This window comes from Protopterus annectens, chromosome 8.part0 (genome assembly GCF_019279795.1).
Source record: "Protopterus annectens isolate FY-2018-M chromosome 8.part0, PAN1.0, whole genome shotgun sequence".
Lineage (NCBI taxonomy): Eukaryota > Metazoa > Chordata > Ceratodontiformes > Protopteridae > Protopterus > Protopterus annectens.
This window is the reverse complement of record NC_056741.1, coordinates 1,621,762,994-1,621,779,178: the sequence shown is the minus strand read 5'-3', so window position 1 is coordinate 1,621,779,178 and position 16,185 is coordinate 1,621,762,994. Positions and strand designations below refer to the sequence as shown.

Sequence of the window (16,185 nt, the reverse complement as noted above, 5' to 3'; positions counted from 1 at the left end):
CAAGAATCACAGAATGCCAAACACACCAGTCTAGCAGTATTACAGTTGACACTCTCATTTAACTTCAACACAATACTTAGTAAGTCTAAATGTCTGCCCCTCATGTATAAATTTACACTGAGGGCAAAACCCACGCTTTCCTCATTCCTATGTTTGATCTATTACGTGTGTTTCTGTTATTCCCTTTTTCCAGATTCTCTTTAATATTAGGATGTCTTTTGTAAATAAACCATAGATTACTTCCTAATACCTTTCTACATGGCTCATCATACTGTATATATTTACAGTTGTTTATCAAACCTGTCTAATCTGATTACTTCCAGCCCTGTATTTAATTGCCATAATAAGTTCATAATTATTTGGGTCTGTTGTATCATCTCTCTCTCCTCCATAGCTCTACCTAGGTTTACTTTTTCAACACCCAAAATTTGTGGGATGTGTATGTTGAGTTATAAGCTATTCTGTTTAAAGTAGTCACTCTAGAAGGTGATCTGTCTGATGTATGCCTTTCTTTTACATACCTTGGCTTTTATCTAGATTATTGCAGTATATAATCAGTTCTCTTCATAAAAGTAAGAGGTACACAGTCTGTAATAATTTGCTTTGGTTACAAATGCTATCTTATTGAATATCCCTTTTTTTGGAAGGATGCTGCTTCCTTGTCAGAATCAGGTGCACTGTCAAAAGATAGACTGCAGATATCACAGTGCAGCAATATTTGCAGTATAATCTGACAAGATGAGCCATCAATGCAGAATCAGCATTAACTCCAGTATTTCTGTCCACTGAATAGAAAGATCATATGTTTAGGACTGCATATACAATTCTTTAACCATTACAGACACCTTAGCAATTATACCTGGCTGCCATCATATCAAGAACATTTTTTCATCTGAAAACATCCAAGACAGGTCACAGTAAGGGGATCAAGATCAGTAACATCATTCTTCATGTATGGAGTAAATTTCAATCAGAGCTATAAAGTATGACATTACTAGGGGTATTCTCCCATATCCACCTATTTGACACTTTGCAAAAGCTACAAAGCTGCAGAAAATGCACAGAGTGTGACACTGACATGACTGTGGTAGACACTCTGTACAGAGTCTGAGACTGACATGACTGCATTACACACTCAGTACAGTGGGTAATGCTGACATGACTTGGTAGACACCCTGTACAGTGTGTGATGCTGAAATATATATGGTACACACTCTGTACTGTGTTATGCTGACATGACTTGGTACACACCCTGTACAGTGTGTGATGCTGATATATATATATATATATATATATATATATATATATATATATATATATATATATATATATATATATATATGGTACACACCATGTATAGTGTGTGATCCTGACGTGACTGTGGTACACACTCTGTACAGTGTGTGATGTTGACATTGACTTAGTATACACTCTGTAGAGTGTGTGATGCTGACATAACTTGGTACACACCCTGTACAGTGTGTGATGTTGACATGACTATAGTACACACTCTGTACAGTGTGTGATGCTGACATGAATGTGGCACACACTCTGTACATTGTGTGATGCTGACATGACTGTGGTACACACTCTGTACAGTGTGTGATGTTGACATGACTTGGTATACACTCTGTACAGTGTGTGATGCTGACATGAATGTGGTACACACTCTGTACAGTGTATGATGCTGACATGACTGTGGTACACACTCTTTACAGTGTGTGATGCTGACGTGACTTGCTACACACTTTGTACAGTGTGTTATGCTGACTTGACTGCAGTACACACTCTGTACAGTGTGTGATGCTGACATAAATGTGGTACACTCTCTGTACAGTGTGTGTGATGCTGACATGAATGTGGTGACACTCAGTACAGTGTATAATGCTGACATGACTTGGTACACACTCTGCACAGTGCGTGATGATGATATGACTATGGTACACACTCTGTACTGTGTGGGATGCTGACATAAATGCAGTACACACTCAATACAGTGTGTAATGCTGACATGACTTGGTACACACTCTGCACAGTGCGTGATGCTATGACTGTGGTACACACTCTGCACAGTGCGTGATGCTATGACTGTGGTACACACTCTGTACAGTGTGTAATGCTGACATAAATGTGGTACACACTTTGTACAGTGTGTGATGCTGACATGACTTGGTACACACTGTACAGTTTGTGATGTTGACATGACTGTGGTGCACACTCTGTACAGTGTGTGATGTTGACATTGACTTGGTATACACTCTGTACAGTGTGTGATGCTGACATAACTTGGTACACACCCTGTACAGTGTGTGATGTTGACATGACTATGGTACACACTCTGTACATTGTGTGATGCTGAAATCACTGTGGTACACACTTTGTACAGTGTGTGATGTTGACATGAATGTGGTACACACTCTGTACAGTGTATGATGCTGACATTACTGAGGTACACACTCCATACAGTGTGTGACACCGACATGACTGCAGTACAAACTCTGTACTGAGTGCGACACTGACATGATTCTTTTATACAGCCTGTACAGAGTGTTACACTGACATGATAGAAATGTTCACCAAAACTCTCTACCACATTGTATTATACCATGCTTACAGAAACCTCTCTGCTCTGAGAGGGTAGTTTGTCACGTACTCCAGCAGCAGTATGTCAATCTTTCAATGATCTGTTAATATTCAGGGGAGTTTTATTATTGATTGAAGGGGAGCAAAGAAAATTGTCGAAAAGAATTCCAGCCTGTTGAACATTTCCTACTCTGAGAAGCTATACTTTTGGGGTCTGTATTCTATAACTTACCATTTTATTAGTGGTAGTTTATGCTTAGCCCTCAAGATACTTGCTGATAATGAGTTGCAAATATTAGGTCTTGAGATGGTGTATAATAACAGAGTACTATGGTTACTCTGATGTACAAAGTAGCTAAAAGTGGAACTTTAAAAAGAACTAGCTCTTTATCTTTGACAGATGTAAGGATATGAATATACTCTTGTTGAGTGTTGCACACATCTGGATATATTTAAATAGCCATTTGATTCATAGGTTCATAGATAGGTTCATAGATTAGTACTAGGCTAACTGCTCTTGCGAGCCATTTTAAGCCTAGCCAATTATCCCTTGTGAGACTCAAACCCTGCACCTTGTGTTTATAAGGCAAACACCTTAACCATTAGGCCACCCTCCCAACCCATTAGTTTAGTTAGTGGATTAGTTTATTACACTGTTCTATTAACCCATAAGCCTAAACACAGGATATCCAAACTATGGACATGGTCAGCATCCACTCAGGTCTTTTGCACTGTCTTAAATTTGGCTTGAAGAAGAAGGGATGGAATCACACAGGACTTATGGAGGGCTACATTAGGAGAACATAAACAATAATCCTCCAGTTGTATATTTCCAGGGTTCTTTTGTTATTCATGCACTTCAAGAGGTGTCCTCTTTACAAAGGATGATATACATGTACAACAGTTTATTTACATTTAAGATGTCAACAGCAGTACATCTGCACACAGGATATCATACAGCATTTCTTCTGTACTCAGGATGTTGCACAGCAATTCCATGCACACAGATGTTGCACACTGGTTACTCTACAATCAGGATATCGTTTAGCAGCTCCTTCATACTCAGGCATTAAACAGCAGTTAATCTACTCTCGAGTTACACAGTAGTTTCTCTACACTTGGGATGCTACAGAACAGTTTCTCTGCATTCAGATGCTTCCAGTATAACTAGGATCTTACACAAAATCTCTGATACAATCAGGATTTTGTACAGCAATTCATCTACAAAATAACCTGCTTTAAATTCAGATGCTACCCGATACAGTCTCTCTGCTCAGAATGTTACACAGCACCTCATCTGTACTCATATGTTACTCAGCAATATTTTTACATACACAGCATTATGCAGCTCTTCGACAAATTTGATATTATACATCAGTCCTTTTATACTCAGATGTTACACAAATGAGTACATCAAGGTACTAATTACATTTCTTTCTGAAGGATGCCATGCAACAGTTCCTGTATCCTAGGATACTACATAACATTATTAATACTGGAAAGATACTAAACAATATTTCCTTTAAATTTATGACATGACACAACAGTTACTGCACTTTTTAGATAAGTTGCAACAGCTGCCTTTCATTTAAGACAGTGTACAATATTGTATAGCAATAGCTTCTGTATTTTCAGGAGACTGTGTTAGCTCCAAATCATTTGGACAATATAAAGCAAACAGACATACTGCACAAAGGTCACTCCACAGTTAGGGTACTACACAGCAGTTTCTGGACATTCAGATACAGTCATAAGAGCTTTGTTATACAATACAGCAGTTCTCCAGTTAAGATGCGACCCAACAGGCAGTCTATGCCATGGTCTCTAGCTAGTGCATTTTAATGTCCAGAACAATGGATACCATTCTCATTTTATTATTTTTAATCTAAATGTTTGCCAGTGTATGTATGCGAGGGAATGCTTAGAATTGTCTGGCTATGCAGATCTGTTGTGACAAACTGCAGGAGACATGTATGCAGTTACTCCATACCAGCTTCATCCAAATGAAGGTCTACAAATCCCTGGCAGATTTTTATTGTGTTCTTAAATATTTGGTTTCAGATGATGGCTAACAGCCTAACATGTAGGCTCTTGTCATTGAAGACATTTGCTATGCTGTTTGGTAAAGCTGAAAGTTCCTTAGAGTTTCCAAGATCCAAGGTATCAGTGAGACATTATAGATGTGCTGCATGGAAGCCTTATTCTCTAGGTGCAGAGTAAGTGGGAAGTATAGCATTTAAAATAAAAATAAACCAGTTTCAGAAATATGAGCTTTTTTAAAACTTCTTGAGTTGATTGATTTAAGAAGTAATATGCCTTACCTGCCATGACCTGTGCTGCCTCTCCATATCTTATCAGTGGGTCTGGTTTCCAGTTTTTGAAGAACTCTTTGTTACTGGTGCTGTCATTAAATTTTAGATGACTAGGTTTGAGACTGGTGACTGGACGCACAGCAATGGTCTCTATAGGTTGTTTAGCTGGGAAGTGTATGTTATAGGCTGTCTCACTTTCAAATGGTTCCTTGGATGGCTCGTAATACTCTTTCTGTAATATAATCAGTTACAAAATATTACAATTTTGCATCATCTGAAGTGCAGTGCATACATATATATATACATATATTCCTATTAATTTCCTGGTTAATTTATTTAAAAAATAAAAAATTATGCCCATCTTTTCTCTTGTGTGTAATATTTATTTTCTGTATGTTCAAAATGCAAATTTTTGAACATTTCAATAGTACGAACCATTCTTATTTCATCTGGAAATTTCTTCTAATTTATTACTGTTTATCACTAATCCAGTTACTTATTTATTTTTTTCCATAACATTTTTGTATTTGCATTTTTTTCTTTAGGTTTTCATTTCAAATGTCCTAGTATATTGCAATCATGTCAACTGACATTCTTATGTAAATTAGGCTTTTTATAGGAAGCATTTTGAATTTCTGTTTTCTTTTACTTTTTTGTTATAAATATTTTTTGGATTTGTTTTGGTCAGTTAATAATGTTTATACTTATATGGCAATGTTCATTATTTTAAATTGGACATGGCTATGTTATTAAAGGAATTAACACCTTCACATTGCTAGATATTATAAACCTCAGAATGTATCCTACTAATTTTTATATCTCTCCAGAGATGCATTTTATCTATATTTTTCAGAAAAAAAATACTATCCATTATAATGTCTAAATTATTACATTCAATGTCCTGTATGCTCTACTGATTTCCTATATACACACACATATCTTGTCACATTTATCTATCTATATATCTGGACTTGGCCTAAATAAATAAGTCATCCAGACCCTTTTCCATGATTAAGTGCTGAAGGTCAGAAGTTATTTTAGCTAACTTAAAAAATTGTCCGTGTACTTGACTATGGTAATACTGACCATTAAACTAATTATTGCTCAAAGGTTGAAGAGCAGAAGCTCCTTAGATTTTCCTAAGAATGGTTAACTGTGCAGCTTTTGCCTATAAACCACTCCTTAATCTGGGTTATGATGGCTGTATCCTTCCTTCAGTTATGTAATCATTCATTTTGTTTTCTCATATCATATTAACTTTTATTTATCTGCTTTCATTTTTAAGTGATTTTTTTAACTTCCCATTTATTTAGGTTGACAGCTATTTATTGTACATCTTTCCATATATTCATTCATCTGTCTATCCATCCAAATGTTCATTTTCAATGTGTGCCTTATTCAAAATTCAGGGTCATGGGGCCTCCCCTGGCAAGTTATAAGTGTTAAACAGCAAGTAGTCCTAGATGGAATACCAGTCAATGATAAGACACACACACACAAACACACACGCGCACACACACACACACACACACACACACACACACACACACACACACACACACACACATACACACACACACACATGCACACACACACACACACACACACACAAGTGATACAAAATTTGGTATGATTGTAAGAAACATTTATGATTTAATTCTAGCAAAAGTAAAGGACTTCATTTTAGCTCAAGTAATAATATATACCCTTGTTCCATAAACCAGGAGTTGTTACCAGAATCTAGAAATACGGGATGTTTTGACCCCAGATGATTCGCCACTGGACATTTTGACCCCGAACAATTTGACCTGACAAAATATTACCTTTCCAACTTTTGTTAAATTAAAATAAAAAAAAAAACATATTTAAGAAAGAAAATGGAAAAAATATGAGTTCTGTAGCTATGGTTAAAAAAACAAAAGTACGGACATTATGAAAGGAAGATAAGTTTCTTATAAGTAACCTATGAAAAAAAAATAAAAAAAAAATTATATAAAATACTATACATATACATAGTATAAATGTATAAAGATAAGTATTACAGCAACATGGAATTAAATATTAAATTGAAAAGAATAATAAAATGTGTGCATCGGCATCCACTAAAAGAAAAGCATGAACTACCTACAAAAGCACACATCACATTAAACTAGAAAAGGAATTTCCCTGTAATCATTTTATGAAAACACAAATGAAGAGGAGAAATGGCCAGTCAAATAAACCACAAAAATAGTCACATTAAAATATACATTAAAAGCAAAATATTGAAAAGCACTAATTTAATCTGTCTAATTACTTTTACACGTAGTGACTTTGAAAATGTAAGTGAAAGTTGCTATTCCCATATAAACATCCAAAAAGAATATAAAATATTCAAATATCAAATAAACATATGATATAAAGAGATGTGACAGGAATAATCGTCAGATAAAAAAATAGTTAAATAATTAAATCTAAAAGAAGTATAAGGACAAGTAAAAAAAGAATCCCATGCAATAAAGACATACCAACAACACAGAAAATGTATCTACTGCCACATACTGGACAAAATAACATTAACATTATAAAAAAATAAAATATATTTTAAAATCACAAACTATCAGTTTAATTATTGTATAGTTCATTAATTAATTAGTACAAAAAAGTAATTACTAAAATTCATTTTGGGTCAAATAGTCTGGGGTCGAATCATTCAGGGTCAAACTGTCAATTAAGAATTTCCATAGACAATAAATGTACATTTAAACATGAAAGTGTATACAATTGCACTGGGGTCGAATAATCCAGGGTCAGACTGTCCTGCTTCTGAATCTAGACCAGCAAACATTCTGGGCATTGTTATTGATGTTCATTTGAAGTTCGTTGCTCATGTTATCTCTTTTTTAAGAAGCTGCTACATCAAAATGAAAGATACCTTCAGACCATCAGTAGTAGGGAAGAAATGATAATGATACTTTTGTGCAAGTCCTTAATAAGGCCACAGCTTGACTACAATGGGTCTGTTGTATTTACAATTCATCATCACTTAAGAAATTAGAGAGAGTACAAAAAATGTATACTGGAGAGAGATATCCAAGGTAAGTCATATGTGTTACACAGAAAGGTTAAAGTCCCTAAACCTATACTAAATATTAAATATGTTTAATATATATTTAGGTTACTGAAGGGTGATATCTTTTTTTAAACACATTGTGAAGATTGGGGAAAGATGGGCGAAGGCTGCCAGCCTAGTCAAATATAATTTGATACATAATTCTATCATTTGTATAAATAAATGTAAAATGCAGGCTTGTGTTTTTAAATGAAAGAAAACACTGTAAAATGTGAACTTCAAGATTGTTGCAACATTGCCATCTGCTGTAAGGAAAACCAAGCCAAGCATTTCAAATGTTCTTTGAAGTTACAATTATCTAAAAAAGTGGTGCTGAAGCATCTGGCTGAACTTCTTTCTATTGTCTTAACTTAAGGAATAATTGTTAGAGTGTACATGCGAAATGTCTTTTATTGTTGTAGTTTCCTGAGCAGGTGTTAGCTTGCTAAATAATGCAGTCTGTTTGCATGGGAACTCCAGACTAAGTGTCAAAATGATGTAATGTGAATACTGGGGAAACCTAAGTATCAAAATGATGTAATTTGGGTGGGCCTTAGCAGAGCTGTTTGTTAATGTTTTAAAAACTATTGTTTAGTGAGAGACTGGAAGCATTTGTCTTGGACCATCAACCCAGCACTGCTTATGCTCTTTATATCTGTAAGTAGGATTATAGCACTGTGTTTTCTCTTAAGAACAGCTAAAGATTAGAAAGTTAGATTAAGTGTTTTTCTTTGACATCAGACCTGTCCTACTGTATTGTTTTAAGTTTCTGCATGATCTCTGAACTCTTAGATATCTCTGTGGTGTAGTAGTATTGTCTTGTGTTTTAATTATTTATTTTTAAATATTTTAAAAACCTTTACCTGTGGCTGGTTTGTGTAGAGAAGTAGGCTTTAGAGTACATTGCATATTTATAGAGTTCATTGTAACAGGCCACTCTAAAAAAAAAGCCTTAGACTGAATAGTCACATTACCAATTGGATAATAATATTGCACAGTAATAATTGGACACCCTTTTAAGGGCCTTTGGATAGCTGATAATTATTAAGCTGGTGGTGGTAGTAATTACTACTGTATAGTCTGGGTAAAGGGGCACAGCAGGAGAATCTGTGTCAGCCTTTCCCAGGAGTGTCTGTGAAGTTGTATAAATAGTTATCTCAAAGTGTGTGTGGTGCGTCAGCTACCTGGGAAGGTACACGGAGCACTGGTTAGACAGAGAGGGTACTGGAGGTTAGTTTGCCAGCTAGGCTGAGATCTGGACCCTATAGCTGTGCCAGTGGGAGTCTTATTGGGGACCTGGAGAGCAAGGAAGCAACCAGCCCCAGACTGACTGTGATCTCAGTGTGCACTTAAGGGAAATATTACTTTACTGTGTGTATTTGTTATCCTTTCCTCTTCTATGAGATGACCTCCTGGTGTTGGTGGTGAGGATTGAAGCTCCTTGATTGCTTGGCCAGGGCATGGCCATCACATTGTGGTGGCAGTGGTTGGGATAAGATATCCTCACATTGTGGTTTGCAGTAGTGGGATCCACTTCACATACTAATTGGCTTGTAGTGGTGTGGGTAGAGTGAATCCTGTAGCTTATGTACAGTGATCTCTGAAAGTGTTTTGTACTCCAAATCAGCCATGCAGTGTATGCTCAGAGTTCAGATCACAATTGTTTTATTTCTTTTGTTAGATTAGTTAGTCAGGGTGAGCAGGCAGCATGTCAGCACAGGAGTATGGAAAGCTGGCAAGGAGCCAGCTGGTGGAGATTTGCCAGGCTAGGGGACTGGTGCATGGAAACCTGACTAAGGCAGACCTGATTGCAGCCTTGGTTACAGCTGCATCAGAAAACAGCATCCAGGAGGACAATCAAACTGGCAGTGGAGATACAATATCCTTGGAGAATGGACAGCTCAACCTTTCTGAGAAGGACAATCAGACTGGCAGTGGAAATACAATATCCTCGGAGAATGGACAGCTCAACATTTCTGCTGTGGACTTAAACATCCAGCTGGAGCTAAAGAGACTTGAGTTGGAGGCCAGGTGTTTGGAGATAGAAGCCGAAGAAAAGGAACGTCAGAGGAAGCATAAGAGGGAAATGCTGACTCTTCGCCAGAGTCATGGAGGTAATGGGGAAGGGAGTAACTAGACCCCAGAAGCACAACAGGTCAGTAAATTTCTTCCACAATTTAAAGAGGGGGATAATTTTGACAGTTTCATTCACATATTTGAAAGGGTATGCAAACAGTATAGTGTTGACCTAAGGCTCTGGGTGCGGTTGCTGACCCCCTTACCCCATGGGAAAGCTGTAACTTGTATATCACAAATGCCTGACTCTGTCTGTTTTGATTATACTGCTGTAAAGAAATGTTTGCTACAATGTTTTAAGCTAACATCTGAAATGTATAGGAAAAAGTTTCGTGAGCATAGACACAAGGCAGATGAAAATGCTTGTGAATATGTTGTTGAACTGAGAACTTATTTTCATAGCTGGGTGAGTGGATGTCAGGTCACCACTTTTGAAGGACTGGCAGACATTTTGGTGAGGGGAACAAGCCCTTAGCACTTTGTCTGAGAACATGAGGATCTGGTTAGCTGATAGACAATGTGCTACTTCAGATGAGTTGGGGAAGAAGGGAGACCTATCCTTGGCAAGCAGGGCAGTCCTGCACAGGAAGGGGACCCCCAGTACTGCTCATGGGTCTAAAGGAACCCATGGTGGGCAGCACGGATTGCCCCAACAGAATCTTCCAGTAGCAGGGGAAGCCACTACTCTAGGTACACATCCAGGAGCTAGGGTGAAATGTTTTGAATGCAACCAGTGGGGCCATGTGGCATACAGATGTCCACGGAGGCAAGGGGGGGAACCAAAGGTGAGGGAGCCAATAAGTGGGAAAGACAAAATGCCAATAGTGGGTTGTCTTGAGACAACAGAGTTATGGAACTACCATCCTGCAGATGTCCTGAGAGGGAAGGATTTGGATGAAGCAGTACTATGTACTCATGCAGTTACATGCAGTGAGGCTAGCATGTGTGTCTGGTTGCCTGGGGAGACCCAGACAGACTGCATACTTGCAGCCAGGACTGCTGAGGTGGTTACTTCAGGGAGTGTGCTACACTGTATCAGTGAGACTGAATGTGAGCCACAGCTGCTTGTGGGTATTGATGTTCCTTTGGACAGGGTAATTGCAAAGGTAGTGGTGAGTAGTAGTACCCAGGCTGACAGTGAGTTACCAATGTCAGAGGATGCCAGACTTCCTATGGAAGGGGAGCTGGGAAGGGTTACAAGGAGGGAGTTGAGACAGGCTCAGCTCTCAGACCCTAATTGCAAGGCCTGAGGCAGGTAGCTAGGGAGGCACCTGATTCTCAAGAGAAGGGGGAATCTGTATACTGGTACAAAGGGTTACTATACAGAGAGTGGACCCCTGAGGGAGGGCTAGAAGGTGAGAGATACAGCAGTTGGTAGTGCCTAGAGCTTACCGTCTGGTGGTTCTAGCCATAGTCCATGATATTCCCTGTGCAGGTCATATGGGCATAAAACATACAAAGAGGCTTATTATGCAAAACTTCTATTGGCCTGGAATTTCCAGAGATGTAACAGGGTACTGCAGGACGTGTGAGCCATGCCAAAAGGTAGGCAAGACAGGAGACAAGGTGAGAGCTCCTTTGATGCCTTTGCCTGTGATTGAGGAGCCATTTCAGAGGGTAGCTATGGATATTATGGGTCCTCTGAGTACCCCAAGTTCCACAGGGAAAAATTATATCTTAGTGGTAGTGGATTATGCTACACGATACCCTGAGGCAGTGTCTTTGTCCTCCATTGAGGCAGAGAAGGTGGCAAATGCTTTGTTAGAGATTTTCAGCAGAGTAGGTTTCCCAAAAGAAATACTGACTGACCAAGGTGCCAATTTCATGTCAGACCTGCTGACTTGTCTGTGGAAGTCCTGTGGGGTGAAGCACATGAAGACCACCCCATACCATCCCCAGACTAGTGGTCTTGTTGAGAGGTTAAACTCTACAATCAAGTCCATGCTACAGGCATTTGCAGATCAGTTTAAGAGGGAGTGGAACAAATATTTGCCCCATCTGTTGTTTGCTTACAGAGAGGTTCCCCAGGCATCCACAGGTTTTTCACCCTTTGAGTTGCTGTATGGGCATAGGGTGAGGGGACCTCTAGATTTAATTCGAGATGAGTGGGAAGGTGAGTGCAAGTCTCACAAGGAGTCTGTTATGGCATATGTCCTAAACCTCAGGACAAGGCTCAGGGAACTCATGGGCTTGGCCCAGGAGAACCTGGCAGAAGCCCAACAACAGAAAAAGGTGTGGTATGACAGGAATGCTCGAGCTAGAGAATATGCTGTGGGGCAGCAAGTAATGGTTCTCATTACTGTCAGACACAACAAGCTGCAAGCAGCTTGGGAGGGACCCTACAAGTTGGTAAGAAAGGTAAGCAATCTTAATTACATGGTGGAAGTGCTAGGCAGACAGCAGGGGCACAAATTGTACCATGTTAACATGATGAAACCTTACCATGATAGGAATGCCTTTGTGCTGAGCATTTGCAGTGGATTGCAGGAGGAGTCTGAGGGAGATCTGGGGGCTGATCTCCTCAGTGAGGCTTGGGCTGACACCTCGGTGGAAGGGGTAGCAATGTACCAGCAGCTATCTCCTACCCAGGTTCTAGAAATCCAAGCAGTGTTGCAGGAATTTGGGGACATGTTCTCTGGGAAACCAGGGTGCACCCACCTGGTGCAGCACCAGGTGGATACAGGACCCCAAATGCCTACTAGGCAGGCCCCTTATAGGGTACTAGGCAGGCTCCTTATAGGGTGCCTGAGAGAGTCAGACAGACTCTGAGGGAAGAGGTAGAGGAGATGTTGGAACTAGGGGTGATTCATGAGTCCAACAGTCCCTGGGCCTCACCAGTAGTGTTGTTACCAAAGAAGGATGGCAGCACCAGGTTCTGTGTGGATTACAAGAAATTAAATAGTCACACAGAGTCAGATGCTTACACCATGCCTAGGACAGATGAGGCCCTAGAGCAGCTGGGTGGGGCTACGTATCTTACAACTATTGATCTTACCAAGGGTTACTGGCAGGTGCCCTTGACTCCCAGTGCTAGAGAGAAGTCAGCCTTTGTGACTTCTTTTGGCTTGTATGAGTTTACAAAGATGCCATTTGGGATGAAGAATGCCCCAGCGACTTTCCAGAGGCTGGTGGATAATATCCTAGTAGGAGCAGGGGGATTTGCCCTTACTTACCTAGATGATATTGCCATCTACAGCCATTCCTGGCAAGGCACCTTCAGCATGTCAGGGAGGTGCTGGGTAGACTACAGAGGGCAGGGCTGACCATTAAGCCGAGCAAATATCAGGTGGGTATGGCAGAGGTCTCCTACCTAGTACATAGAGTGGAAAGTGATAAGATAAGGCCAGAACCTGCCAAAGTGGAAGCTATTCAGCCATGGCCTGCACCTGTTACCAAAATGCAGATGAGGGCATTATTAGGGACAACAGGGTACTACAGAAAGTTTGTCCCTAGTTATAGTACCATAGCTGCTCCCCTCACAGAACTGACAAGGAAGAACAGGCCAGATAAGGTAGTGTGGATCCCAGCATGTGAGCAGGCATTTCAAAAGCTTAAAGACATTTTGGGAGGACACCCTGTGTTAGCCAGTCCAGATTACAGCAAAGAATTTGTTGTACAGGTGGATGCTTTGAACCATGGGGTGGGGGCTGTACTTAGCCAGATTTCTTCAGAGGGAGAAGGGCACCCAGTGGTTTATCTCAGTGGTAGGCTCCAACCCAGGAAGAAATGTTATGCAGCTGTAGAAAAGAAATGTCTAGCCATAGTGTGGGCACTGCAAAAACTTCAACCTTATCTGTATGGAAGAAAATTCAGTGTAATGACAGATCATAGCCCTCTAACATGGTTAAACAGAGCCAGTCAGCAAAATGCCAAGTTGCTAAGATGGAGCCTGGGGTTGCAAGCATATGATATGTCAATGCAGCACCGCAGTGGGAGTAACAATGCCAATGCAGATGGGCTCTCAAGACAGGGAATGGGATCAGGTACACCCAGATATACCTAACCCTCTCAAGTGGCGTTTCTCAAGGGTCACTTGAAAAACTAGCTTGAGTTCTCCAAGGGGGAAGAGATGTGAAGATTGGGGAAAGATGGGCGAAGGCTGCCAGCCTAGTCAAATAGAATTTCATACATAAATCTTATCATTTGTATAAATAAATGTAAAATACAGGGTTGTGTTTTTAAATGAAAGAAAACCCTGTAAAATGTCAACTTCAAAATTGTTGCAACATTGCCATTTGCTATAAGGAAAACCAAGCCAAGCATTTCAAATGTTTTTTGAAGTTACAATTATCTAAAAAAGTGGTGCTGAAGCATCTGGCTGAACACATTCTTTCTATTGTCTTAACTTAAGGAATAATTGTTAGACTATACATGTGAAATGTCTTTTATTGTTGTAGTTTCCTGAGCAGGTGTTAGCTTGCTAAATAATGTGGTTTGCTTGCCTGGGAACTCCAGACTAAGTGTCAAAATGATGTAATGTGAATATTAGGAAAACCTGTGTCAAAATGATGTAATTTGGGAGGGTCTTAGAAGAGCTGTTTGTTAGTGTTTTAAAAACTTTTGTTCAGTGAGAGACTGGAAGCATTTGTCTTGGACCATCAACCCAGCACTGCTTATGCTCTTTATATCTGTAAGTAGGATTATAGCACTGTCTTTTCTCTTAAGAATAGCTAAAGATTAGAAAGTTAGATTAAGTAGGGCGGCTGCGGTGGTGCAGCGGTTAGCACTGCTGCCTCACAGCAAGAGGTTCTCTGGTTCGATTCTCAGCTGGGGTGCCTTCTGTGTGGAGTCTGCATGTCCTCCCTGTGGTTCGGTAGGTTTCCTCTGGGTGCTCTGGTTTCCTCCCACATCTCAAAGACATGCAGTAGGTGGATTGGACACTCTAAATTGGCCCTAGGTGTGTGTGTGTGTGTGTGTGTGTGTGTGTGTGTGTGTGTGTGTGAGTGCCTTCTGTGGAAGGTTGGATGCTGGGCTGGTAACTTGACACTGTAAAACTCCACTGCCAATCATGAGCGGACAGATGATCCACTGTGGCAACCCCTAACCTGGAAAAGCCGAAAGAAGAAGAAAGTGAGATTAAGTGTTTTTCTTTGACATCACACCTGTCCTACTGTATTGTTTTAAGTTACAGTGTGATCTCTGAACACTTTGATATCTCTGTGGTGTAGCAGTATTGTTTTGTGTTTTAATTATTTATTATTAAATATTTTAAAAACCTTTACCTGTGGCTGGTTTGTGTAGAGAAGTAGACTCTAGAGTACATTGCATATTTATAGAGTTCATTGTAATACGCCACTCTATAAAAAGCCTTAGCCAGAATAGTCACATTACCAATTCGATAATAATATTGCACAGTAATAATTGGACACCCTTTTAAGGGCCTTTGGGTAGCTGATAATTATTAAGCTGGTGGTGCTAGTAATTACTACCGTATAGTCTGGGTAAAGGGGCACAGCTGGAGAATCAGTGTCAGCCTTTCCCAGGAGTGTCTGTGAAGTTGTATAAATACTTATCTCAAAGTGTGTGTGGTGTGTCAGCTACCTGGGCAGGGACATGAAGCACTGGTTAGACAGAGAGGTTAGCTTGCCAGCTAGGCTGAGATCTGGACCCTATAGCTGTGCCAATGGGGAGTCTTATTGGGGACCTGGAGAGCAAGGGAGCAACCAGCCCTAGACTGACTGTGATCTCTGTATGCACTTAAGGGAAATTGTACTTTACTGTGTGTATTTGTTATCCTTTCCTCTTCTATGAGACGACCTCCCTGGTGTTAGTGGTGAAGATTGAGGCTCCTTGATTGCTGGGCCAGGGCACAGCCGTCACACACATTTATTGAATTATCACTTAAGACACAGGCAAACATACATTTATATAAAAAAAATAAACCACGTTAACAGGGTCACAGTTTCAAACAGTATACATCATATACATTCTTTTATGCAATTATCATCAATTAAACCTTACGTAAATTGCAAAAATATTGTCTTCCCTTAAACCTCACTCCTCCTGCAAAACATTTTTCTCCATGTACTGTTCCTACAGTTTTCATTTTTCTACGTTATTTGTTTCTACTCCTTCTCTAAATATCTCACTTCCAGTTATTTTATCTCTGTTACAATATTCAGT

At 39.7% G+C, this 16,185-nt stretch overlaps 1 protein-coding gene across 2 annotated transcripts in view; it reads right to left on the bottom strand.

Moving 5' to 3' along the window:
* Nucleotides 1-16,185, bottom strand: part of LOC122809561 (stabilizer of axonemal microtubules 1-like) — a 369,246-nt gene that overhangs the window by 242,949 nt on the left and 110,112 nt on the right. For both annotated transcript variants that reach the window (XM_044081149.1, XM_044081150.1), the window contains one exon: nucleotides 4,905-5,127. In XM_044081149.1, the coding sequence (XP_043937084.1) occupies nucleotides 4,905-5,127 (223 nt within the window). The remainder of the gene's footprint in view (nucleotides 1-4,904; nucleotides 5,128-16,185) is intronic.